The sequence below is a fragment of the Enoplosus armatus genome, chromosome 14, assembly GCF_043641665.1.
Source record: "Enoplosus armatus isolate fEnoArm2 chromosome 14, fEnoArm2.hap1, whole genome shotgun sequence".
In the NCBI taxonomy this organism is placed as follows: domain Eukaryota; kingdom Metazoa; phylum Chordata; class Actinopteri; order Centrarchiformes; family Enoplosidae; genus Enoplosus; species Enoplosus armatus.
The window spans coordinates 103,957-131,694 of NC_092193.1; the positions used below are offsets into that span (position 1 = coordinate 103,957).

Sequence of the window (27,738 nt, forward strand, 5' to 3'; positions counted from 1 at the left end):
AAAGTCCTGTTACCATCACCAGAGTCACCAGGATCAGGTCTTCAAGATCAGGATCAAGTCCTGAGAGGTCATGTCAGAAGTACCAGCGTCTAAACGATAATTATATCTGAGTCACTGAGGTCTTGATCGAGTCCTTGGGGTCCTGATCTAGTCCCTGGCGTCCAGATCTAGTTTCTGGCGTCCAGATCTAGTTTCTGGCGTCCAGATCTCATCTCTGAGGTCCTGATCTAGCCTCTGGGGGTCCTGATCTAGCCTCTGAAGTTTGGATCTAATCTCTGAGGTCCTTACATGAGCACACCAGCGGAAGTTTGGCATTTCCTGCAGAGCTCGATCTCTGAGTTTCCTCTGGAAGAGTTCGTGGATCTGAGGAGGCAGGAAGTGACGGATCTGCACACAGACAAACAAACAACTGATGCTCTGGATTTCCACAACAACAGAGTACAGGAGGTAACGTTAACGCCGGACTTTCCCGGACAAATTACAAACTGTAAGTGTGACGAGAGGTTTCACTCTCTAAATTCGGGGAACTCTAATTCTGCAGAGTAATTGTGGAAACCAGAGAAGTTCTGTACATACTGACACAGACTGATCTACCGTTTAGAATGAAGAGTAAAGTACGGTCAACATATCTGACCTGAAAGTTGATCAATGCTGTTTAATAATGACGTCAATCTGGAAGATTTTAAATTACATTTCACTACAATAACACAACAGACCTGAAATTACAAAACATGACGCGAAAAAAGCCTGTTGGTTAGCTGAGGTTAACCCTAACGTTCACTCTGAGCACACAGATTTCTCTGTGAAAGCAGAAAGGACTGACAGTTTAAAGTTCAATAAATCCTTTGACCTCCGGACAATGTTAGGGTTAGGGTTAGTTAGTTTATTTTTTACATTCTAACTGAAGGATTTATGAAGAGCTGGTACAACCCAGAATCCTGATCCTGTATTTATAGAACTGATCTAGGTGAAAAGAATGTTTCATTACATATATAACATCAAAATTAAATATTTATTATTTTATTGAGTTTGGAGTTTAGAAATTTGTTGATTTGATATTTTTTATTATAGATTTACCTCCTCTGGCTGTGGGATACCCTTGAGGTTTTACTTTGACTGTCCCGTAGCTCTCAGGATTATCTGATTATGGTTCAGTTCAGGACTTCTATTAACGGGTCGTCCGGATCACATCCAGAGATAATTATGGGTAACAGCTCTGTTCTGGTGCAGGGAATTGTAGGCTAAGTGAGAACTGGACCTTGCAGACTCTGGTCTAGAGATAAAAAACATCCGCACGTTTAAACTGGTTTTAAAATGTTTTCACTGACATCTTTTATTTATTCGCATCATATATATAGGTGACCTCTGACCCCTCACCTCTGTGCCCAGGTGACCTCTGACCCCCTCACCTGTGTGTCCAGCAGGTTGAAGTAGTCCATGGACTCCTCCATCCCTCCCTTACCTCTGACCTCAGGTCTGCCGCACTGGGGACAAACCAGCTGATCGATGCTTTTCTCTTTAATGGCCGACGAGAAAAAAGTCTTAAAACATGTCTGACATAGAAAACAGGAGCAGTGAGTCATGGTGATGATCTACAGGAAGTACAGACGGAGAAGAAACAGTAGCAGTGAGTCATGGTGAATATCGACAGGAAATACAGACAGAGAAGAAAGCTGTCTGGTCTCTGATTGGCTGAGTCAGATGATGCATCTCTGACCTTGCTGAACGTCCCCTGCTCCTGACAGATGGGACAGCTGTGAGTCAGAAACTTGAGGGCTGATGGGAAATCTCTGTTGAGTTGGACCGCCTCCATGACATCACCAGGGCTGAAATTCCGCCCCTCCATGGTCATCAGAGACATGAAGATGGACGCCTGGTCCGGAGGAAGACAAGCTGCCATCTGAAGGAGGAAGAGAGAGATGAGCCCAGAGGCCTGTACTATGAAGCACGACTTGGGGTTAGCGAGGTAACTTCAGGGTTAACCCTGGGTTTTCAGGGTTACAACAGTGGTTCACTTCTTACTCATGGGGGCTACATGGTTCTATGCAAACAGGTCACAGCGCATGCACAGAGCGATGCAGGTGCATCCAAACGCGTATCCACAGCATCAGATGTTCGCGCTCCATTGTCTTTATGGAAGTCGCTTTGAATAGGCAGGCTCTATTATATTCCTCAGTAGATCTGCATGAATCACGTGGGGTGACCCATTGTGGATTCAAAGCAGCAAATTTCGCCGAAAGGTGACAAGTTTGCTTGCCTGTAAGACCTGTTTATGCTGGGTTCAGACTACACTATAGACTAGACCCACTGAGACCCAGTTGTCTACCTCACCTTGATATGGTCCACTCCAGCTGCTGGTTGTGACTGTAGTCTCTCAGTACCAAGGTCCTGGTGCAGTCCAGCTGCTGGTCCAGACCCTGGAACCAGAACCACACAACCTGCCATATGTCTGCCCCTGGCAACTTCTGATTGGACCATCTGTACAGTTGACTCACCCTGCTGGTCTCTGCTGGACTCTCTGTCCAGCTTCAGAGCTCCCATCATCCTGCTGAGAGGGTCTGCAGGGGGAACACCTGCAAAGACAAGGACCACTATATACACTATAAACAGTGTAAGAGAATGATGCCCACCTGAACACTCCTCTGTCTGTGTGTTCAGATTTGACTGGGAAGAGAGTCAATCAGTGTTTAAAAGGCTCTATATGTAACAATTAACATGTATTAAATCGCTTTTTATTCCCAATGTGTGAACTGAAAAATAAGTCCTTCCTCTACCTTTCTTAGTTGCGTATAGCAGCCTGTGGACTTATTACTAGCTAAAAGACTATTTTTTTGCGGGAAAATCCAAAGGATGTGATGTTATGCGTGCTCTGAGTGCCTGAGCCTCTCTTCTGCTCCATGCTCAGCTCCCCTACAGCGCTAACAGTGTGCGACACTAGCTACGTTAGCTTAGAAACTTAACAAACGACCGGCACCCACCAGAACACATCAGTTCAACACAAAGTCCATGTAGCTTCCTTGCTAAACGCAGACAAATTACTAGCTAGCTAACGTAGCAAAAATACTGCCTTGAGTGGATAACATCAACCAATTCATCCAGACTCCCAGGGCTACTCTGGCTGGTAAATTGGCTAGCTTGCCATTTGCAAATTACTTAATCAGTTAACGTTAAGAAGCAACCAACTCCAGATCCGTGCAGATTACCTAAATTACAGCTTAGTTTAGCTGTAACTTAGCTATGCGGCATGAATCTGGTGTTGGTTGCTTGCATATGGCAAGCTAGTTTGTATCACGAAGCCAATGGTCCAAATAAAATATAGGAACATTACAGATAGTAACATTATCCTAAATAGGATTGTACATCAGTCTGGTGTATGTCACGTCACTGTTTTGGCCGTTGCCCACGATACTTACTCGCGCCTACAGAGTAAGCAACAGGACGCTGACTGCCGTTCACTTAAAGGCCACCGGTGTCATTAATAACAATGACTTTCTGAAAACTATCTTATCTTAATCAGTATCTTAATAATCTCCATGAGCTGTGTGTCACAGCTCCAACTGCTAACAAACTACATTAACTACCTTCCTGTAGCTTTTACAACACCTGCATGCACCTGTCCCTTTCACCTCACACATCTTTACCTCACCTCTCTCCCTCCTCATCCCCCCTTCAACTCTCCCCTCTGGGGAGGCGCCTCACAATTGGAAACAGGAAACACATGCTTGAATTCATCAATCATGCTGGCTTAAGTGAACAGGAGACAGAGCAAATATTCGTAGGATGAAGTGTCACGTGACCATACCTGTAGACGCGGTCACATGAACCTGTTCATTAACATCAGCTCAGGTATTTCCTGCTGCTGTCTCACCTGAGGGGGAGGAGCTCAGGAAGGGGTTGTTGAAGGAGGAAGATGAAGGAGGAGGAGCACTGAAGTCGATCCCCAGCAGTTCCTCAGTGTATGACCTCCTCACCCTAACCTCCCTGCTCTGCTCCCATTGGTTGGCTGCAACAGAGGGGGAGGGGCTTCATCAGGACACTTTAGAGACAAACACACGCGCATGCTACATTCAACATGCTAAACAGTTGATATGTTAACATGCATGCAGTTCGCATGCTAACAAGCTAACATTTAGCTCTGCTGTAGAACAGTCGTCATGCACATGATCATTACAGATGCACAACAAGTTTACCTTTCTGTCCAGACAGGTGGGAAGAGGTTAGGGAGAGATGACGGCTGTGTGGAGAGGAGGAGGTGATGTGGGAGGGGGAGGAGGTGATGGAGGTGGGGTGCTGGATGCTGCAGGAGGAGAAAATGAAAATAAAATGTCTGTTTTTACAATTTTCTCTTCATGTGTTCACTGAGAGCAGGAGGTCAGACATGAGTTCAGTTATTGATTATTACCAATAAGCTCTGATACATATCATGAACACCACAGGATTATAAGAGAGCAGTGTCAGACCTTCCAGTTGGCTGTGACACCTGCACATCTGCAGGGAGCGGGGCTTGTACAAGACACCTGGCATAAAGGGGCGTGTCCTTCTGGAAAGCCCGCCTCATCTCTGACACGAGCAGTGAAAGGTTGGACACACCCTGACAGGAATTGAGATAGACAACATTATCCTGAATCCTGAAGTTAGATTTAATACTTTTTAAGACATTTTAAGATCTCATCACCACTTTGAGCTCAAAGCAGTTACATTAACAACAGACTTAACAACTTACATTTACTATACTTTCACTTGCACAACACCTTCACTACGTGTACTTGTATAACCAGTATTTGACCAATGAACTTTGATAAAAAGTAATATATGAATGAGCATCATTAGGGTTGAAGGATTGGTGTTTTGCCGCTGTGTTGAGACACACAGACCCTCCCGGAGGTCAGCAGTAGATGATGAAGCAGTGGCTGTTGTAGCAACTTCAGCGGTGGGGGGTACGGACGGTGGTGTAGCACAGAAATCTGCTATAGAGACCTGCTGTCTGCGTCCCATAGCGGCTTTGTGGCTAGCAGGAAAGGCTCAGTGGAGATCCAGGGCTTAGCCCTGACATGTTTGAATAAGTCTGCTGTCATGCCTCGATGGATAAATATTGCAATATAAATAAGCGTACATGAATAAGCGCTTATTATCATTATTCTTATTATTAGGCCTATTTCAAACACACCTATACAGTTTCATGAAATCCAATCCAACAGATCTGTTCTACAATTAGGAAGATTACAATGTTTTTGTTGACACTGTCGTAGAGATGTTAATTCAACTATATGTTTATTATTGAGGCCATAGTTAGTGGTGGTGTTGTACTGGACTGCATTCACAATTGTATATGGGGTGGACAAAATATTAGAAACACCTCTCAGTCCAGTACAACACCTGTTCAGTACAATCCATTACTCTAACCTAACCTGTCTTAATCACCTTAAAAGTAAAAAAAATTGTCATAGATGTGAAATTGAAGAGCAAAGTAGGGTTGAGAAGAAGTAGTAGAAGAAGAGAAGTTCCTGTAACCCGGTTCCATTCATTTACCCGCCACCAGCAAACCAACTCATGAACGCCTCTTTAGGTTCTGTATTTTTATTATAAAGAACCTATTCTTTCTCATTTAATGGTTGCAGCTCTCACTCGTTCTTCAACTCATCGGACTCATCTCTGGAAAGGATGAGTCTGCCTACAGGTGGGAGATTGACCATCTGGTGACCTGGTGCAACAACAACAACCTGGAGCTTAACGCTTCAAAGACAGTGGAGATGGTCGTAGACTTCAGGAAGAGCGCAGCCCCACCCGCCCCCATCACCCTGTGTGACTCTCCAGTGGACACTGTGGAGCTGAACATCAGCTCCCTCATCAAGAAAGCCCAACAGAGGATGTACTTCCTGAGGCAGCTGCGGAAGTTTAACCTGCCACAAACAATGCTGGTTCACTTCTACACTGCCATCATAGAGTCCATCCTCACCTCCTCCATCACCATCTGGTACGCTGCTGCCTCCACCAAGGACAGACGCAGACTGCAGCGTATCATCCGCTCTGCAGAGAGGGTGATCGGCTGCAACCTCCCATCTCTTCAGGACCTGTACTCCTCCAGGACCCTGAGGAGAGCAGGGAAGATCGCTGCCGACCCCTCCCACCCCGGACACCATCTGTTCGACCCCCTCCCCTCTGGCAGGAGGCTGCGGTCCATCAGGACCAAAACCTCCCACCACAAAAACAGTTTCTTCCCCTCTGCAGTCAACCTGACGAACTTACATTGACCCCCCCCCCCCCGAACACAAACACTACTTATACGTTATATTAACGTACATCACCCCTGTCCCCCCTGCGTTACATTAACGCACCCACCCCCTACTGGACACTTTACCTGGACACTTTACTTTATTCTGGTCGCTGCACTGTTGTTATTTATCTTATCTTATTTTTATTTTTATTCTTATTCTTATTTTAGCTTTTATATTCTACTTATTTGTTATCAAAACAATAGCACCTTCAGACCACAGCAAATTCCTTGTAATGTATGTTACTTGGCAATAAACAGTTTCTGATTCTGATTCTGATTCTGATTTTTTAATACTTTTTAAGACCCTGCAGACACCCTGAGACTACAAGAGATTCCAAGACCTTTATGGAGCAGGGACTTTGACATGCTGACCCCAAGCTGCAAGAACTGGTTCTAGGGAATATATATAAATAGAACAGTATCTGGCCTTCTTGGAGTCTCTGAGTTGGGTCCTGGAGAAGATGCCGCCTGGGGATCAGGTGGTGGTGGCAACTGCCAGACAGACCTGGTAAACCCAAACAGGTAGTGAGGGCAAACTGGGAACGTCTGGTTGAAGCCCTGTTCCATCAGGTCTTTAACAAACTTCCTGGAGGAATTCTTGCTGCATCCCGGGCCATCGAGCTCTAGAAGAAATCCTTTTGGGCTTGGTTGGCACAGAGGAGCAGAGAGAGGGCAGCTTCTGCGGTCACAGAAGTAATAACTAAGGTGTGGGAGGAGTTCAGGGTGGTCATGAGAAGAACTTTCAGTTGGTCTACCCACACTGTTTTCAGAAAGGAGGAGAAATGCTGATATAGTTGCTGTATACTGGCAGACTGAGGTAGTGGTTCATATCTTTAAAAAGTGGACCAGAGGGTGAGTTACAACTATCGGGGTACACTGCTCAGCCTCCCTGGAAAAGTGTCTCAGACTCTGTCCCAGTCCTGGATCATCTGTTTACTCTTGCATGGATCCTGGATGGGGTCCGGGGAGTTTGTCCATGCAGGCCATGCTGCAAGCCAGTAGAACCACATCCTCCACAACATGCAGAGGTGCATTCCTGAGTTGACCTTACTGATACTCTCCACATAGGGAAAGGAGGGGATTACATATACCATCAGGTCTGGGAACACCGCAGGATCCCCCAGGAAGAGTATTTTGCTTAGCCTGCTGCCTCGCTACATGGACATGGGTAAGCAACAGAAAATGGACAGATAACCATCTAACTAACCAGCTATCTAACCAGATTAATTACCCCAGTCCAACTGAGCATGCTCAGTGTGTCTTACATGAGTCCAGTTTTTCAGTCCGTCCAGACTGATGTTACCGGAGGCGTCGACCCAGGGGCAGGACGGGTTGATCACCATGGAGACCGAGGGACAGACATAACAGCGAGGTCGGGACACCGGATGGGTTTCATGAAGCCAGATGCACACTGGTATATTATACTCACTTCCTGTAAAGACACACATGACATCAAAGAGTCAACTAAACCAGATCAGACCAGACTGGCCAGGATAGACTGGGCTACACATGAACAGATCAGACCAGAACAAAATAAACCAGACTGAACAAGAATAAACCCACCCCAAAACAGATCAGATGAGACCAGACCAGACTGATCCAGTCCAGACTGATCCAGACCAGATGAGACCAGACAGATCCAGTCCAGATCAGACTCATCCAGTCAGGATGAGACCAGACCAGACTGATCCAGTTCAGACTGCTCCAGACCGGATGAGACCAGACTGATCCAGTCAAGACTGCTCCAGACCAGACAGATCCAGACCAGATGAGACCAGACAGATCCAGTCTAGATCAGTTGTATATTTTTTGGGTTATTTAGCGGTTTAGATGTTTTATACAAGATGTGCAGCTGTTGATATACAGCACACCTTCATAGTGAACAGGAACAGTCCCAGCCAGGTAAACCAGCTTCTTCTTCTCTCTGTTTGGAAAACCTGTCAGAGGAGAAAACATGACACCTTCATCTTCTGCTATATTAATCATTAATCATAAATGGTGTGTCAGTGGCTTTTATGATTGATAATAAATGTCTAAGCCAGAGGCGCCTCCTCAGGGGGAGACTTTGAAAACTATTTATCGGTAGTCTGGGTTTACATGAAAAGCTTTTATTGTGAAAGACGTGCAGGAAGTGCTACAATAGTGTGAGGCTGTATTTAAACCGCCTACTATACCGGCAGTATGTACTGATTTGGCCAAAATGTAGCATGTAGTATGCAAACAAAAGCAAAATATGCGGTTTGTCAAAAACAACCGGATATCGTACTGATTGGAAAAAATCTCCAGTCTGCATCGCACCAGTCTACCTCGCATACCGTGTCCCACAATGCAAGGCGCTGTAGGTGGATTGCCATTAATGATACATAAACTTTCAATTATTTCACCTCAGCAGTCACCAAACTCTCTGAACAAATAAACAACCCAGTTACTGAATCTTCACTCATATTAGATCTACAAGGCCTCATTTAAAAGTTTGTTCAGACTTTCTTAAGGCAGCAGCACTTCTGATCCTACCATAGAAGTTAGCCAGTTAGCTAACATTAGCTTGCAGTTTACTGCATACAGCCTGTGATAGCTCATTAGCCATCAGTGTCTAGCTTTCCAACAAATGCTGTTCTAAAAAGCGTACGATGTGTGATCAGCAACTAACTACAAATTTAAAACATCGTATGGCTTTCTCTCTCATTTCCCTGATCCATATTATTACTTTCGCATTCCTGGCCGGGCGTACTGCAAAATGAATCGATTTGACAGTTTCATACTGCATATGCAGTATGTAGTACATACTCCGTCCGCCTGTAGTGTGTAGTATGTAGTACATACTCCGTCCGTCTGTAGTATGTAGTATGTAGTATATACCTCGTCCGTCTGTAGTATGTAGTACATACCACATCTGTTTGTAGCATGTAGTACATACTCCGTCCGTCTGTAGTATGTAGTACATACTCCGTCCGTCTGTAGTATGTAGTACATACTCCATCTGTCTGTAGTATGTAGTAGGCGGCTTCAAATACAGCCTGAGCTTTACTGCTGACTGAAATGAAACAGTAGAACAGTAGTAACATTAGACATATTTTCCACTTACAGTAAAAGTCCACATAGAGACGAAGATCAGAGAATAGTGAGCGGACCCTCTGAAGATCAGACAGAGCTGCTACTGGAGAACTGTACTGACACTGAGAAGGAGCAGGAGGAGAGGAGGGGAGGAGCAGGAGCAAAGGGAGCACCAGGAGAAGCAGGAGGAGGAGGCGGAGGGGAAGAGCAAGACAGGACAGGAGGAGAGAGGAGGGGAGGAGCAGGAGCAAGGGGAGCACCAGGAGAAGCAGGAGGAGGAGGCGGAGGGGAAGAGCAAGACAGGACAGGTGGAGAGAGGAGAGGAGCAGCAGAGGAGACGAGCAGGAACAGGAGGAGAAGAGAGTAGTAATAGGAGAAGGAGGAGGGGAGAGGAAGACATTGACCAGGTTATTTCTTTAGTTCTATTATTTATATTATTCTTGTTGTTTTTAGCATTTAGCTAACTAAGCTAACACTTCTAACTGTATCCTAATTGATCTTCCCTGTTGGCATCGCTCGTTAGCCGGTTAGCAGCATGTCGGGAGACGCTAACTTGTTTTTTAACTGAAAAGGTATGATTTTGAATTGAAGTCGAAGGAGGAAAGTTTTGTTCTCACCTCCGTTAGAGTCCGCAGCTCTACCTCAGCTCCAACTCTTGGCATTTTATCCAAAAACTCAACTCATAAACTGTTATATTACCTGCTAGCAGGCTAACAGGCTGGCTGCCTTTCGGAGACATTCATTTAAACATGACACACCCACGTCCGCTTCCAGAGTTTCAGATTAAAAGCACGGAGATTTGCGAGAGCGCTACATACTTTTTATTAGCCCCAAAAAACAGCTGTTTTCAGGTAATTTTAACATAATCAAACTGGTTTTCAAAAGGGAATAAGTAGGAGAAGTTAGCTTATCTACCTAAGACTCCTTTTTTCCAACTCTTGAACGGTTTCATCTTCTGATGATTTTGCATTCTTTACTATCAGTAACTTTAACTACGTCTATTAAACCACTTTATAGATTTTGATTTTGATAAGAGTTGAAGTGTTGTTAGGATGATCAATCTTCATCATGTGCGAGTTCAGTGAGCCTCATGCTACATTCATGTCATGTCGGCAGAATGCGAATGATGGGAATTGTTCTCATAGTAACAAGCTGAGAGCGTTCAGGACTCCAAGATGGTGGTCCATCTCCGACGCAGCAGGAGGTTGATGTGAACCGTTTTTCCCACTCCACTGCTCGTAATTATTGTTTGAACAATTTGAGGAGAATGCAGCATGAGGACACACCTGTCTGCTACCTGGTGACCTGACCCAATGTGACCTCCTGTAACAAATGACAGACAGCAAGAAGTGACTGTGATGCTTTATTGATCTTTGAATATAGATTCTGAAATCATTCAACAAACATATCAACAGTCAGCTGATCAGATTATGTTTACATGAACTCAGATTTATTTCAGAAACATTTGATTTAACTCAAGATTATTATTACACATTTATTATCAGCTAACAAACTCAAGCTCCCATCAGCCCCTGCACCAGAAGTCTCAGTCTCAGATGGGCGTGGCCCTCCATTCTTTGCCCTCAGTAAGAGCTCTTGGTTGGTGGATGAACACGCTGTATCTAACGCCCTGATTGGCCGCCGCCCTGACGAATCGGCTGTTTGCCGTCATGGTAACAGCTCTCAGCGAGTCTCCTGTGCCGAAGATCATGAGCGAGCGTCGGTTGACCTTGGCACTGGGCGTGAGGTGCAGTGTGCGCTCTGACGGCCGGTCGTCCACCAGATGGAGGCGAGCAAGCAGCTTCTGAGCACGCTCCTTCTCGCCCGCCCCCCCCAGCGTGTCCAGGATCACCTGGAAGTCGTGGACGGCGGCGCGGCAGGCGAACAGCTCCTTCCCCTGTATGAAGGCGTCGAGCTGCGGCAGTACCTGCAGGCGGCGCTCCTGGGCCGCCTGCTCCGTCAGCACCGGCTCCCTGAAAGTGAAGTGACAGCGGCCATGACTTAGCGATGACACGTATGTGATGAGCGTGGTGATATCTAGGTTAACGCGCTGACACTCCTCCACCTGCACCTGAACAGGAAACGCCAGGCTGGCCACCACCGTGCCACGGTCGACTCGGGTCAGCTCAGACTCCTCCTCATTATCTTCAGCTGGCTCCTCCTCCTTGTCCTCCTCCTGTTCCTCCTCGTCTCCTCCCTCCTCCGTCACCACAGCGTTGACGGCGACGATGTCCCCGCGGACAGAGATGCCCATGTCCCTGAGGCGGTCGGCCATGGGGCAGGAGACCCCATTGTAGAAGGCGAAGACAATGTGGGGGTGTTGGTACTGGACGGGCTGCTGGCGGCTGGCCTGCAGGAAGTCCTCTGCCTGCCTGATGATGCTCTTGTCTCCATACTGGCCCCGCCCCTGCCAGATGTTGTGCAGAGCCTCCGCCTTCCTGCCCACCGCCTTCACCCAGGTGTGTCCCCCGTTAGCCACCACGTCCACCACCAGCGTCTGCCTGCAACCGGCAGCATCCTGGTAAGTGAAAACATGCAGCAGAGCGACCACACCCTCCAGACTCTCGGCCGACTCCACAATGGCTGTCAGGTGAGTCAGGTTGGTGCTGTGTAGGTGGGACTCTTTGACCTGCAGCTCTCCGGCTTCCACCCGCCGCAGGAAGCGCAGCTCTGCTCGCAGTTTACCACAGAGCTTCTGGTGACCCTCCACACCCTGACAAAGCTGCTCCGCCCGCTGCAGTAACACCTGAGCAGAGCTGATTCTCTGCTGCAATGTCACCTGCAGAGACATGACTCCTACATAATACCTGAGGACAGACAGACAGACAGACAGACAGACAGGTCAACACCTGAACATGACTGAATTCATTTACTGATGATTCACGATAAGAAATAAACAACAGAAGTTACATCAAGATAACACCTGGAGCTACAGGTGGACTTCCAGACATTTATAATTAAAAGGTACCCTGTTACCTGGACATGTTCACTCAGTGTCCAGTTTATTGGGACCACTCACAGCATTCAGTGTTGATTCACTTGTTGGATCATTGTGGAGATAGTTTGTGCTGCTGTTGAACTGAGATGTGTTTCTATTATTTTGTCCACCCTATTTATATCAGTGAAGGTGGACAAAATAACAGAAACACCAGAAACATCTTTCTCCCTTTTATTGTAATTGTGACCTCAGAATGAGACAATAATCAAGGGATTCGATGAGAACAAAGACTCTCTGATGACAGTAAAAGAAATGTTTATAAAAGCATAAGATATGAAATGTTCAATAAGTATCTGACACATTGAAACAACAGCAGATGAATTCAAGACTATATTGTTTATTTTTGGTCGACAAGTTTTTTTCAGGCATAAACTAACGATTACTTTCATTATCCATTAATCTGACTGTTCTTTTCACAATTCATTGTTTAGTCCATAAAATGTCAGAAAACAGTGAAAAGTGCTCATCACAATGTCTCAGAGTCCAAAACTCAAAGAGATTTAGTTTAGTTAAACTATTAATCGTTTAACAAAAAAATTGCTGATTAATTTTCTGTCAATCAATGATTGATCATTCCTGCTCTTTTGATAACTGAAGTACATTTCCTAACTATCATTGTGTTTGACTGATTCAAAGAGGCCACACGTTTTACATGAGGGCAATGAATCATAACTGAGGTGATTCTGTGATACACACACATTTAAAACTAATCCTCTATGATAATATCTGAACAGATGAACTCTGAGTCTTATCTCAGTTTAACTGCAGAGGTAAAAGACAGTTTGAATGTTTTACTTCTTATTTGTACACCAACACACAGGAAATAATCCTGACCAGTCTTTAATCTGTAAATTTCACTTTTTTTAAATGGAGTCTGGTGTGACTGTAGACTTGTCAAACCGTCTCTTTACTGTAAACTGCTCATTTTATAAACCTTTATTTAACCACACAGACAGACAAAACAGAACTGTTACATTTTTTCATTAAACCTGAACATTAACATCAGCTCGTTAGCTAACTCTGTTACGTTACCTTACTGTGAAATATGACGTCAGCCAGCTAGCTGCAGCCGGTTAGCTTAACTCAGCAAGTCTGAAGTTTATCATGTCGTATTTCCGGTCTTTTTAAAAAGAGATGCAACACTTTAAAACGTTCAGAAAACAAATATGACGTTGACTTACGGCAGCAGTGACGTGTGAACTTTAACCAGCCGGTTTGTCTCCAGAAATCAGCTAACTTCACAGCTAATGCTAACTGACGACGACTTCTTCTGCTTCGCTGTCAAGAGGCTTCTTCTTCTTCTTGTTATTTAACGGCAGCTGACATCCTCAGTGTTACATCACTGCCACCCTATAGAGTTGGTGAACTTAATGGACAGCATGGCAGCAGTTTATGCAACACCAGAAGAACACAGACCAGTTGTATCTGGTCAATATTATCTCCGGTTTCTCACAATAATCTCTGTATTCACTTTCTTTTCCTCTTACTTTGAAGGTTTAATAGGGATGTCAATGTTTGTTTGTCCACTCTCTCATTACCCAGAATGCTTAGCTAAGCAGGAACCCACATGAGTGTATTGACATTATTTCAAGTACTAAATCCTGAAGACTGAACAGAGACTGAGTCACTACAGACCAGAACTTTGTTTCCAAAGACATTCATATACAATTTGACAGTTTACACACTCAATACATTTGAAGTTTGTTGGTTCTACTCTGTGGCTACAAACTGCAGAACCTGAATGATCTGTTGATGGATCTTTGGATCTTTCAGCAGAAACCTGCACATGCATGTTCATGTGTTTATCTGTATATTTACATTCCAGTGAAAGCTGGAGTGCAGGACTTTCACATATAAATGAACATTACATTCACACAGTGCTGATTAACCCTCTCACCCCCAGGTTAATCACTGTGTTTCAGTATACAGAGTTTTTAAATCTGGTGTCTGAGGCGACGTTCCCACGCTGTTGCGCCAGTACTGATGCGTTTCATGTCAACTAGCAATGACTGGTTTGCCAGAGCTTAATGTAGCAGCTGTAGCGACGGAGTGGGCTGTCACCATGGCTACAGCAGAGCCACGTAGAGACAGAGGCTGTATTCGGAACCGCCTACTACATACTACCGACAAATTCATGATGCAGTTTGTAGTACATATCGAATCAGTACGACATCCAGGTGTGTTTGACATAGTGCATACTACATGCTGCATTTTGGCCAAATCAGTAGTACTGCTGGGGTAGAAGGTAGTTTGAATAGAGCCACAGAGTCGTATCATAGACTTCAGATAGTAAATATAATACATCCATGGTGAATACAGAGACAGACTCTATACAGCCGTGGCCAAAAGTTTTGAGAATGACACAAATATTAATTTTCACAAAGTCTCAGTTTTTATGATGGCAATTCGCATATACTCCAGAATGTTATGAAGAGTGATCAGATGAATTGCAATTAATTGCAAAGTCCCTCTTTGCCATGAAAATGAACTTAATCCCACAAAAAACATTTCCACTGCAATTCAGCCCTGCCACAAAAGGACCAGCTGACATCATGTTAGTGATTCTCTTGTTAACACAGGTGAGAGTGTTGACGAGGACAAGGCTGGAGATCACTCTGTCATGCTGATTGAGTAAGAATAACAGACTGGAAGCTTTAAAAGGAGGGTGGTGCTTGAAATCATTGTTCTTCCTCTGTTAACCATGGTTACCTGCAAGGAAACATATGCACTCATCATTGCTTTGCACAAAAAGGGCTTCACAGGCAAGGATATTGCTGCTAGTAAGATTGCACCTAAATCAACCATTTATCGGATCATCAAGAACTTCAAGGAGAGAGGTTCAATTGTTGTGAAGAAGGCTTCAGGGCGCCCAAGAAAGTCCAGCAAGCGCCAGGACCGTCTCCTAAAGTTGATTCAGCTGCGGGATCGGGGCACCACCAGTGCAGAGCTTGCTCAGGAATGGCAGTAGGCAGGTGTGAATGCATCTGCACGCACAGTGAGGCGAAGACTTTTGGAGGATGGCCTGGTGTCAAGAAGGGCAGCAAAGAAGCCACTTCTCTCCAGGAAAAACATCAGGGACAGACTGATATTCTGCAAAAGGTACAGGGATTGGACTGCTGGGGACTGGGGTAAAGTCATTTTCTCTGATGAAACCCCTTTCCGATTGTTTGGGGCATCCGGAAGAGAAAAGGTGAGCGCTACCATCAGTCCTGTGTCATGGCAACAGTAAAGCATCCTGAGACCATTCATGTGTGGGCTTGCTTCTCAGCCAAGGGAGTGGGCTCACTCTCAATTTTGCCTAAGAACACAACCATGAATAAAGAATGGTACCAAAACATCCTCCAAGAGCAACTTCTCCCAACCATCCAAGAACAGTTTGGTGACGATCAATGCCTTTTCCAGCATGATGGAACACCTTGCCATGAGGCAAAAGTGATAACTAAGTGGCTCGGGGAACAAAACATCGAAATTTTGGGTCCATGGCCAGGAAACTCCCCAGACCTTAATTCCATTGAGAAAATTCAAGTTGCTCAGCTTTATTTGATGCTTGTGACCATCCATCTTCCTCTTCATCGCATTCCAGAGGTTTTCATTGGGGTTCAGGTCTGGAGATTGGGCTGACCATGACCGCGTCTTGACCTGGTGGTCCTCCATCCACATCTTGATTGTCCTGCTGGAAAGTCCTCAGAGTTGGGGAACAGCGTCAGAGCTGAAGGAAGCAAGTTTTCTTCCAGGATATCCTTGTACGTGGCTTGATTCACAAAGACCAATCTGCCCGATTCAGCCTTGCTGACACACCCCCAGATCATCACCGATCCTCCACCAAATTTAATCTTGGCCCATTGGCTGCCCCTGTTAAACCACATATAAAAAAGTTATATTCGATTCAGGATTGAAGTTTGACAAACAAATCAATCAAGCAGGAAATTGAGCTTCCTGCAGCTCTGCATTGTCTCCAAACCCAGAACAGTTCTCTGTACTCCTGACCTGCCTTCATATCCTCCTACCTCGTTATGTGTTAGTATCACTCAGTCTTGTTTATCTCGTCTCCAACTAGTTCAAAATGCAGCAGCAAGAGTTTTAACAACAACATAAAAGAGGGACCACATTACTCCCACCCTGGCCTCCCTACACTTGCTGCCTGTTAGCTTCAGGATTGGTGTTTGTCTACAAAGTGTTAAATGGTCTCGGCCCCTCTCATATCACAGAACTCCTATCTCCATCGCACCCTGTGAGAGGACTAACAAAGACTTCTGTCTGTCCCAAGGTCCAGGACTAAGTGTTATGGGGACAGGCCCTTCTCTATCGCTGAGTTCTCTTCCTCCCATCATCCATTTCTCCCCTACTATTCAGATCTTCAAGAGTCATCTTAAAACAAACACAGCAGCCTTAACTGTGCCTAACTTAACCAGCTCTCTGTAGGTCTGTGTGACCATGTGCCTCGACTATTATTACTATTTTTATTATTATCATGGCTTTGAATTTTCCTGTGTTTGTTGTTTGTTTTTCTTTGGATCAACTGTGTTGTGTGCAGAGTTCTACATAAATAAAGTTGAGTTGGGTTTTACAGATGTTGGCTCCCAGAGTTAAATACGCTGCTGCTTTCTCCTGGAACAATGTAGAGAAAAGTAAAACTCTCAGAACAGATTACTGAATGGAAGTTTGTTTGAAAGGATCTAAAAACACTGTATATAACTATTATATATTATTTATATTATCGTCACTCACACTCTGTGTGACAGTTTTAGTCTGTGTTGTTTATATTGTTGTTGTCTCTTCTGACTTCAGTATTTTATTTCTGATAAAACAGTTCCAGATATTCTAAACTGTAAAATAATTAATTTAATGATTATTTAATAATTTTCTTGTTTGTTCAAATTTGAAACTGTTAGATGATGAATTTAATTTCATTACATGCTCTATGTGGAGTTTTCAGGAAGTCTTTGTTATGAATGACAAAAACAGGACCACTGCTTCCAAGTGTCTGCTATTTACAAAATGTACCAAGAGTGTTAGTGTTGAAGCTAGAGCTAACAGCAACTAACAGCAAGCTACTGTTTGCGCTGTAGAGGAGCTGAATATAGAGCTGAAGAGAGGCTCATAACGCCACATCCTTCGGATTTTCCCTTTACATAGAAATCAGTCCACAGGCTGTTATAGGCAACCGAGAAAGCCGGGGAGGGTCTCATTCTTTAAGTTACGATCCGTTCACACATTGGCAATAAAAAGTGATTAATACATGTATTATAAATGATCTGAGTTTGAGGCTGAAACTGATTAAAGTGTGTAAATATTTTCATTCATACCAGTCTATTCTCTAATCTGTGTGATCTAGAGGTAACACTTTATAAGCCCCCTATTGATCATTTATAATCAGTCTAGAGTTAACAAATAGATTCAGAAACACTTAGAACTGCTTACAGTTACTTTGTTACCAGTTATTACATCTTTATATACTGATTACACATGATCAATAAACCATTAATATACTGATCAACAGGGGACTTTACCTGTGAAGTTGAAACATCAGCAGACATCTGACACAAAAACACAAAAACACAAAAGCCAACTGAAACAATGAAAATGAAACTGCAGGAGATAATAAATACTTTTTATTGATCAGTTGAACAGAAGTTGATTGACAGCATGCTGAACAGAGCTAAGGCACATGAAGCTGTGAGGTCAGAGGTCCGGTGGGTTCAAACTAGTTACCTGCTTCCTTTGACATGAGTTATAAAAACACACCTGAGCAGGTGAGATGCCACATCACACATAAAAAAAAAAAAAAGAATTATAATTCAGTCCAATCAAGAGGCAGCTCACCTGGACAGAAAAATAAAACACTGCTGACAGTTAACCTGGCAAGTCACCTGGTCGTTCACCTGTCAGGAGATCAGAGGTCATAACAGGAGGAGGCATAGTCAGGGGTCACAACCTTTTATCAGCTTTTGGCCAGTTTCTTCTTCTGAACGAGCTCCGCCAACATCTTATAACGAATCATACACTCCTCCTGGAAAAAAACAACACAGATCAAATAGTTGATCAATAATTCGTTAGAAAATGGTGTGTGCTTGTTGTAAGGCTTAAATCACCTGGCTAAATGTGACCAGGTGCATACCCCAGGGTATCCGTTCTGTTTCAAGTTTATATTAATCTTAGTTTGGAAACTTACACCTTAATGCAGACAACAGCATTTGATCCTGTTCTCTCTGGGTCACAATCTGATATCAGTGTTGTTTTACAAAGACTATATATTTCACATTGGATTTTTCTTATTCCAATGAAGTCATGAAATCTGGCTGACAATACAAATCAGATCTTTAAAGCATCTGTAATATAATACCAGTGTATGAAGTGACACTGTGTTGGTGTCTCTGAGTCTTCATAGTGACTCTCAGCTCTCATAGTTGTGTTCAGAGACAAAGCTGTAAGAAGCCACTGTGCACAAGCTGCTCAGCAGCAGACAGACTCAGTCAGAGACAAGTTGCCGAAAATAGTGCAGCATTTAGCAGCTAAAGAGACAGATATTTTCCTCAGGAGGTGGTAGAGACCAAAAACAGAGTAACAGAGAGAGAATACTGGATTGGGGCAAGTGCAGACTACAAGAATTAGAAAATCTCAAACCACAAAACATGTTTTGTCCCAGACTGTTGTCCTGGTAACATGAGGACACACAAACTACACAACTGATCCCAGACCAGGTGTATTCATTACAAGATTTCTGTACTCGGAGAGATCCTCGATAGGAGCGAATGATCACGATAGACAGCAAAAACACGCGAGAAGTCTCTCGCCGCAAATTATGTCCAGTTTGTTTACGTCCCATCAGTGATGGAGCTTGATGAGGGCCAGGATTCAATGATCGAATCCACTGAATGGATGGTCCACTTCCTTTTTCAGAGCCCTGTTTCCTCCTGCACTCTGATTAGATGCTGCTCTCTTCCCCAGAATCCAAGATGCACCAATTACCAGCACATCTTGTTTCGGACTATGAGGAAGTCAAACATGCTTGAAACTGACCAAGTGTCTGGACAGCTCATGATGTGGTCAGGACTCAGACTAGAGGACCCATTTTGTGCTGACTTGAGATCTCTCAGATCAAAGAAATGTCTAGAACAGGCTAATTGTGGAATAAATCTTGTAGTCTGCACCGGTCCTTACATTCATCAGATGGACACAAACACGACTCCAAATGAATGATAATGTTGCTCAGTAACTGCTGGATTATTTGAAAATTCTTATTTGCCAATAATGAACAGGAACAACACCAAAAGTCCAAGAGCCTCATTTTTCCACTATAATGTGAATACAGTATCACTTCATCCTTTGTGTAAGTTGTCTTTAATTATTCTCTTCATATTATATTTAATGATAATAACCCTGTCTCATGTTTTGTAACTTCTGTATTTTATGTTCTGTCTCGGCCACTACTGTGCTGTAAATTTTTATGTCAGTGAGGCCCTCAGAAACTCCAGATAGCCCTCAAGTGTCTCTGTCCTCACCTTGGTCTTCCCAGGGACCACCTTGGCGATGCGGTCCCAGCGTTCTGCGGTTCCTCGGGGGAACTGTTGCAGAGCGAGTTCCAGCAGTTTCTGTTGGTTCTGAGTCCAGACAGCAGGGTCCGCCTTCTCCCTATTCTCCTGTGGCTCCACCACCTCCTCCTCCTCCACTGCCACTGGGTCAAAATCTCTCTGCCGACGACCTCTGACCTTCTTCTCCCCCCCATCTGTTGCTGCTGATTTCCTGTTCCTCCTCCTGACTGCCACAGCTGCCTCTTCCTCCTCCTCCTCCTCCTCCTCTTCGCAGCCCCCACCCCCTCTCTGAGTCATCACACTGTCAGCGACAGGAAGTGACCTAACAGGAAGAAGAGGTCCCTTCAGCTCCAACAGTGTCAACAGACCTGAAACACAGAAACAAAGCCATGGTTAACTGGACCTCGTGGTAGAACCTCAGTAGAACCTGATATTGACATTAGAACCTCAGTAGAGTTTACCTGAGGTGTGGCTCACATTGTCTTTCACTTGTTTGACTTTAGTTGTAACCTGTTGAAGAAAACAGATTCAGTCAGTTTCTGATGTGTAAAGGAACAGTATTTAATATTTTGTCAATCAGTCCGTCACGTTTCATCTCTGTGTCCAGGACAAGTTTAGCCTAGCTTACCACAAAGACTGGAAGCAGCTGAGAGCAGCTAGCTCCTAGCCTTGCTCCATCAAAACTAAAAAATCCACTTATTTTATCGTATACTCCCCCTAGCCTTGCAGGTTGTGTGTGGGCCCACAACTTGCAAGGCTGGGGGTAAGAGTCAGAGGCATTGTCAGTTACCCCAGGCTACAAAAATTGTATCTAGGAAGGAACGTCGTCACCTCACTGGTGAAGAAGGGGCCAGAATTGATGCAGTTTGTGGAGGGATACTGACTGCATCTTGTTGGGCTCACCTATAGACAGTACATACACACAGTACCAGCCCTTGAACCAAACTGCTGTATAGGGGCTGGACTGGGGCGGCATGGTGGTGCAGTGGTCAGCACTGTTGCACGGGAGGTTAAGCTGGTTAGAGCGGGTTTGGGGTTCGATCCCCGGCTGCCCCCGTCATGTCACTGAACCCTAAGTTGCTCCCGATGGAGACCAGCACCTTGCATGGAAGCTCAGTCGGCCATTGGTGTGTGAATGTGAGTGAATGGGTGAATGAGACTTAGACTTGTAAAGCGCAATATAAGTGAGATAATTTAATTCATTTAGTTCTGTCTGTGCTTACAACAACAGTTCAACCTGGCCTTCTTGGAGTCTTTGGGTGGTGCATGTGTAACAGTAGAGTAAACATGTATAAGCACAAGGTGGTTCAAGCATAAATGTACCTGAACACCTAGTTGTTTCATTAGATCTGTGGCTGTATGTCTTGGACACTCAGGTGAAGAGAATAACAGAGCTGTCAGCTGATGAAGTCAGAGTGGGTCATGTTCAAAGCCTTCATTGTGAAGGTGGCTGCTCAGAGTTGTGGCCAGAAGATTAGTGCCTCTTGTGGTGGCAACCTGACTGAAGCAAGCTGTCAAGCTGAAGAACGAGTCCTTTGAGACTCAGTTCACCCAGGAGTTCGGGATGCCATGGAGAAGGACTTTCAGTTGGCCACAAAGAGGTTCTGCCAAACCGTCTGACTCAGGAGGTGGAGGCACTCCGGCAAAACTGAAGTTATTGTTCTTGGTCCCGAAAACTTCCAAAACACATTATCTTAAGATATAATTATTCTAGATGACATTGCCTCCAGCGCCACCATGAGGAATCTCTAATCTTTGATCAGGACATGTCCTTACTCCCACATAAAACAAACTTCAAGGACTGCCTTTTTTCACCCACGTTCTACAGATGCAGAACAACTAGTTCATGCTTTTGTTACTTCTAAGTTATTGCAATTCCTTATAATCAGGCTGTCCAAATAAGTCACTGAAGACTCTCCAGTTGATCCAGAATGCTGTGGCACGTGTACTGACAGGAACCAGGAAGAGAGATCATATTTCTCCTGTATTAGCTTCGCTGCACTGGCTCCCTGTAAAATCCAGAATAGAGTTTAAAATCCTTCTCCTGACCTACAAAGCTCTTACTGGTCAGGCACCATCATATCTTAAAGAGCTCATAGTATGCCATTACCCTAAACCTTGATGTTTACTACAAGAGAGTCATCAGAATCTGACATCATAAAACAAGGTCACCAAAATCAAATGTCATCTCACTACTCCTGAATATTTGTGGATGTATCCTAATGTACACATTATACCATCATTATAAAACTGAAATTTAGGAAATATCTCAATGATCTCAGTAACTGCTACATGCATTTGCAGCCAAATCAGGGCGACTTCAACCCGACACCGACTCTGTCCCTTGGTACGGGAACCTGATATCCATCTCCTCCTCTCAATACATCGATCCCCAGTATAATTTAAACTAAACTGGTTTTAAACCAGTTTAACCAGGCTTACATCTGTCACTGATCGTCCCAGTTCTTGAGCGATCTTCTCCCAGCGACCAGGAGTTCCTCCAGGGAATTTAACCATTAACCTGCTGAGGAGGCTGAGCTCGTCCTCCATCCAGTCTGCAGCCTAAGGACATAAACACAGAGACAGTGACGTCACCCAGGAGTCTGTCACACCTGTAGTCTACTTCAGTCCAGTCTGCCTGAGGACATTTAGACTGAAATTCCGATGACATGTATGAAGACCAGAGATTCAAAGGTTTGTTCTCCATCAGATTTTGTTTTTAATCTTACTGAGGTACAAACTGATCTGAGAAATAACTGATCAATAACATCAGACCTTCTTCTTTGCAGCTCTGCGGTCCTGCAACCAGTCATCCATCTGGTCTTCAATCTCCTCGATGGACGTGGTCTGGTCATAACTCTTGTAGTTCAGGTGCTCTGATGACGGCTCATAAACAGGAAACTCCACCTTTGGCTTTTTGACCTTCGGCCTCTTCTCTCCTGAACAGACAGTAAACAGTAAATTAAACTAAACATCGTCAAGTGACGAAGCTCAGAGTCTGAATCGATCTGAAACTGATCTGTGTAGACTAGGGTGTATTCAGGTGCTTCTGATGTGAAAAGTCAGATGATATGAATTTAATTCTTTCATTAAAAGGTTTTCTGTTCAGTGGCCTAGTCTTAAATCTCAGATTTTCCATGAACAGGCAAACAGTAGAGTAAACATTATTTATCAGTACATTTACAGTCTGTGTGTTATTTTATAGAAACAAACAGAAACTACAGCTGCCTGGAAGTAAATGATATAAAACATGTTTACTCGGGGCAGCTTCCTGTTCAGCTTCAGCTTCTTCTCTCTGCTGCTGCTGCTTCATCTGCTGGTAGTCCTCATAATACTGTTTCACCTCCTGAAACACACAGAGACCAGGAGTAAGAGCAGGACCAGACACCAGGGCTAATCAGAGACCAGGACTGAACTGCATCACCTACTACCTGAATGGTCTGTGGCAGATTTTTGATGGACAGGTAAAGCCAGATGCTCAGCTTCAGAGGGAGGATGTCCTGCCAGTGAGGTCGGTCCTGAACTCTGAAAACAACAAACAAACAATAACAAACACAAAAAAAAACAAGAAAACAGGACGTCCAGTGATGATGCCATAGCTGTACCTGTCCGTCCGTTCCTGGCCGATACACCTCAGGTCTTCTGCAGGTCTGGAGCTCAGCTTCTTCTTCTTCTCTTTCTTCTTCTTACTCAGCAGCTCGTCCTGGAAACATGGAGGATTCATGATCAGATCACATGACCAGGCCTGCTTCGATTGGGAGCCTGCTGTGTTCTGATTGGCTGTCTCACCAGCTGTTTCTCCAGGTATATGGACCAGATGACAGCGTAGTGTCCCACAGTGAGGATGAGGAAGAGGAGGAAGGCCAGCTCAGCGTTACTCATCTTCCTCACTCGTCTGTAGTAGAAGACTGGCTGCCGCCAATCAGGAAGGCCGTTCACCAGGATGTCATCATACCTGCACACACACACACACACACACACACACACACACACACACACACACACACACACACACACACACACACACACACACACACACACACACACACACATTTAAAGCATAGCAAAGGTCTGGGGACTAGTCGAAGAGGAACAAATAGCAGAGGTCTGGGGACTAGTTGAAGAGGAACAGGTTGCAGAGGTCTGGGGACTAGTTGAAGAAAAACAAGTTGCAGAGGTCTGGGGACTAGTTGTAGAGGAACAGGTTGCAGAGGTCTGGGGACTAGTTGAAGAGGAACAGGTTGCAGAGGTCTGGGGACTAGTTGAAGAAACACAAGTTGCAGAGGTCTGGGGACTAGTTGTAGAGGAACACGTTGCAGGGGTCTGGGGACTAGTTGTAGAGGAACAGGTTGCAGAGGTCTGGGGACTAGTTGTAGAGGAACAGGTTGCAGAGGTCTGGGGACTAGGTGAAGAAAAACAAGTTGCAGAGGTCTGGGAACTAGTTGTAGAGGAACAAGTAGCAGAGGTCTGGGGACTAGTTGTAGAGGAACAAATAGCAGAGGTCTGGGGACTAGTTGTAGAGGAACAAGTTGCAGAGGTCTGGGGACTAGTTGTAGAGGAACAAGTAGCAGAGGTCTGGAAACTAGTTGTAGAGGAACAAGTTGCAGAGGTCTGGGGACAAGTTGTAGAAGTCTGGCTCGGTCCTCTGATTGACTGAGAGCTGGGTGTATGTGGTGATGCAGAGAGGTGAGACTCACTTGTGTCGTCTTTCTTCGTCCTTCAGGACTTCATAAATGGCCACCAACTGAAAATGAAACAAACACACTGTGAATCATCTGTACATTAAATCTGATCTTTGATATCAGTTTGTTTTGATCAGCTGGGGTTTACAAACACTGCTGCTACTGCTCTGTTGATTGAATATTTATTGCTCAGTCAAAATCTTAACAGTGAAGATTAATTCCAGTAGTTTGTACCTTACCTCATCTCCACACCTGCTGTCTACGTTGTGGTTTTACTTATGTAGTGTGTGTTGTGTAGTGATTTATCGGTATATATTAGCCTATCACTGTACTGATGTATCAATACATGTTGTCCAATTTGTGCAGATATTAAAGCTTTATTTCTTACAGAACATAATGCTGAGAGATATTTGAGGTAACTTAGAAATGGTCTAATCTCACATTTTAACCACTAAAGAGCAAAAGAAAGTAAATAAACAACGTCCCCATATTTTACTCTCCTGTGACAACTGTCATGTCACTCATGCTTATCATACTCATTTGTTAAATCAGCTAGTTAGCTAACCATGTAGCTATTTTCTTACATTGTCAGTAGTGTGAAAGCTAATGTGTGAGCATCTTAGCCCATTCTGTCTCTACATGATAACATTCATAGGAGTGTAACGGTAATGTTACATGTCTTCACACCAGACTGTGTTGTTCAGGACTCAGTTTGGGAACATTACGCCTCCAACAGAACAATGTACTGTGAGTGTAGTGTGTAGAGTGTGTGTTTAGAGTGTGTGTTTTGAGTGTGGAGTGTGTGTGGAGTGTGTGTAGGGGTGTGTAGAGTGTGTAGTGTGTGTAGTGTGTGTAGTGTATAGAGTGTGTGTAGGGGTGTGTAGTGTGTGTGTAGTGTGTGTGTAGAGTGTAGAGTGTGTCGTGTGTGTTTCTCACCTGTCTGAACTGAGTTTCAGCGTTTTCATCTTTGTTCTTATCAGGATGCAGAATGAGAGAAAGACGTCGATACGCCTTCTTTATCTCTGCTGCTGATGCATCCTGAGAGAGAGACAATTAGACAGACAGACAGACAGACAGAGATAGACAGAGATAGACAGGAAGGCAGAGAGACAGACAGACACAGACAGACAGATGTAATGAAGTAAAACTCTAAAGTGTGTTGCAGTCTGAGACAGTCTCCTGGACTCTGGACTCTCTGGTCTCCTGGACTTAGGTCCTGGTCCTCAGCTGCTACCTCCTGATCTTTAACACTTTCCAGAAGAAACTCATCTCAAACCTGTCTGATGGTCCCATTACAGCTCAGTTCCAGGCGATCCATTGTGTTTCTGTTTCAACAGAAGCTTCTCGACCTGAACTGAACTGGTATGGCAGATGTTATACATACAAAGTAAAAATCATAGTTCACTAAACATAAACTAACAAAGAGCTGCAGGTGTGTTCACTGTTACAGACCACCTGCGTTCACCTGTGTTCTCTGAACACATCCAGACTCAGGAACAGCTGCTGATCGAACTAAACATGGCGGCTCAGTTTGTGTTGATTCACCTGTTACCATTATTGTGTCCACCCCATTCATGTCAATGAGGTGGAAAAAATAACAGAAACACAATAAACAGCAGCACAAACTGCATCTTGTTACATCACACTGAAACAGCTGCTGTTAGCTGTTCCCTGAGCTGGTTATCCACCAGTCAGTCATCTGGTCAGAACTGGAACGGAACCAGTTTAATTAACCAAACACTGTTAACTGGGATCACTGGTCTGGTTGGGTGTCTACATTAGCTACAGCTGCTAACTAGCTTAGACCCCCCGGTGTGTGTGGCACTCAGCTGTTAGCATTAGCAACCAGCTAGCGGCTGCTGTGCGGTTACCATGGAGACAGTTAGCAGTTAGCATTCAGCACGGACCTGGTCCAGGGACAGGAACTGGTAGAACGTCTGCGGGATCTCCTCCACCAGGTCCAGCAGCTCCAGATCCGCATCCCAGGCGGTCAGAGGGGGGACCGCAGAGACCAGCAGTGTCAGACAGACCAGCAGGGACCCGCACGGACCCGCACAGACCCCCATCACCGAGAAACCGTTACAATAAGTCACGGAAGACAAGCGCCAAATTCTCAGGTCTGCTGCAGTCTGTCAGCCAGCTCAGCGGCAACCGACCCCAGTCACATCCGGGTTAAACTGTCAAAATAAAAGTCCTCTCTGTGTGTATTCTATCGGTGACTGCAGCGACACCTGGAGGAGGATCAGAAAACTACAGGCTGAAGGTGTTCCTGTGCATGACCATCACATCGCAGAGAGGGTGAGGTCATTGTCCAGGATGCTTCTCTGTTTGCGCAGCCACTCCTCTCTGATACCACCACCAAAGAATCAAGCTCCACCCCCAGGACAGAGGCCGCTTTCCCGATGAACTGCTTCTATTGGCATCGACTGTTCTCACCCTGCTGCCCCAGACCACACGACCAAGAAGACAGAAGATAGTACTGGCTACCATAGACTGGTAAAATATCCTCACATCCTGCACCACATCCATCCACATCAATGATATACATATATATATATATATATAAGTGAATATGTAAATATATACTAAGTACATATTTACTCAATATAGTAAATACATATTTATAAGTACATATTTACTCACGTACTGTACATAAGTATGATTGTGAGGTACTTTACTTGAGGTACTTTACTTGAGTATTTCCATTTTATGCAGCTTTAAACTTCTAATTCACTACATCTCAGAGGTTTGCCTGGCAGCTTTAGTTACTTTTCAGATTGCAATTTTTCTTCCTGTCCAGTGAAAACCACCTCCAGTATCAGTGTGTTGATTATGAATGTTTGTGACAAACTAAAAGATGAAATAAACAATTTAAACCCTCTTTGGATCAGCTAGAAAATGCATCATCATAAAGCTGAAAACAGGAACTGTTTACTTTTTAGAGATACGTGGTTCTCACAAAAATATGATGATCTTATAGAATATGCTGCATCGCAGTAGATTAAACTATCAAACTCTTTTGTCAATCATAATATATAATATATAATGCTAAAAAACTGACAGGGTTTTGAATACAGTACCTTTACTTGTAGTGGAGTATTTTCACAGTGTGGTATTAGTACTTTTACTAAAGTAAATGATATGAATACTTCTTCTACGTCTGCCTATATGTAAATTGGACAAAATAAAAACAACCTA

The 27,738-nt window shown here is 44.4% G+C and overlaps 3 protein-coding genes across 4 annotated transcripts; all 3 read right to left on the reverse strand.

The window, feature by feature from the left end:
• Window positions 1-1,817: 1,817 nt before the first annotated feature.
• LOC139296282 (uncharacterized) lies at window positions 1,818-10,057 on the reverse strand. The gene is made up of 8 exons (XM_070918649.1): window positions 9,946-10,057; window positions 9,360-9,450; window positions 7,540-7,706; window positions 4,461-4,591; window positions 4,191-4,297; window positions 3,869-4,003; window positions 2,496-2,573; window positions 1,818-1,900 (listed from the first exon to the last, which is right to left on the reverse strand). The coding sequence occupies exons 3-8, from the start codon at window positions 7,615-7,617 to the stop codon at window positions 1,818-1,820; spliced, it is 612 nt and encodes a 203-aa protein (XP_070774750.1). The 5' UTR covers window positions 7,618-7,706; window positions 9,360-9,450; window positions 9,946-10,057.
• A 635-nt stretch (window positions 10,058-10,692) lies between these two features.
• Window positions 10,693-13,774, reverse strand: c14h7orf25 (chromosome 14 C7orf25 homolog). 2 transcript variants are annotated; one of them, XM_070918942.1, is made up of 3 exons: window positions 13,508-13,774; window positions 11,400-12,135; window positions 10,693-11,301 (listed from the first exon to the last, which is right to left on the reverse strand). In XM_070918942.1, exons 2-3 carry the CDS (start codon window positions 12,117-12,119, stop codon window positions 10,951-10,953), a joined length of 1,071 nt encoding a protein of 356 aa, XP_070775043.1. In that variant the 5' UTR covers window positions 12,120-12,135; window positions 13,508-13,774; the 3' UTR covers window positions 10,693-10,950. The 2 variants fall into 2 exon arrangements, with proteins under 2 accessions (XP_070775043.1, XP_070775042.1); XM_070918941.1 differs by having other exon boundaries at window positions 10,693-12,135; window positions 13,508-13,767.
• A 4,136-nt stretch (window positions 13,775-17,910) lies between these two features.
• Window positions 17,911-26,633, reverse strand: dnajc1 (DnaJ (Hsp40) homolog, subfamily C, member 1). Its single transcript, XM_070919201.1, has 12 exons — window positions 26,448-26,633; window positions 25,477-25,578; window positions 24,556-24,602; window positions 23,648-23,813; window positions 23,464-23,561; window positions 23,290-23,383; window positions 23,117-23,204; window positions 22,634-22,797; window positions 22,301-22,420; window positions 20,320-20,368; window positions 19,829-20,226; window positions 17,911-18,336 (listed from the first exon to the last, which is right to left on the reverse strand). The coding sequence occupies exons 1-12, from the start codon at window positions 26,604-26,606 to the stop codon at window positions 18,268-18,270; spliced, it is 1,554 nt and encodes a 517-aa protein (XP_070775302.1). The 5' UTR covers window positions 26,607-26,633; the 3' UTR covers window positions 17,911-18,267.
• Between the last annotated feature and the right edge of the window lie 1,105 nt (window positions 26,634-27,738).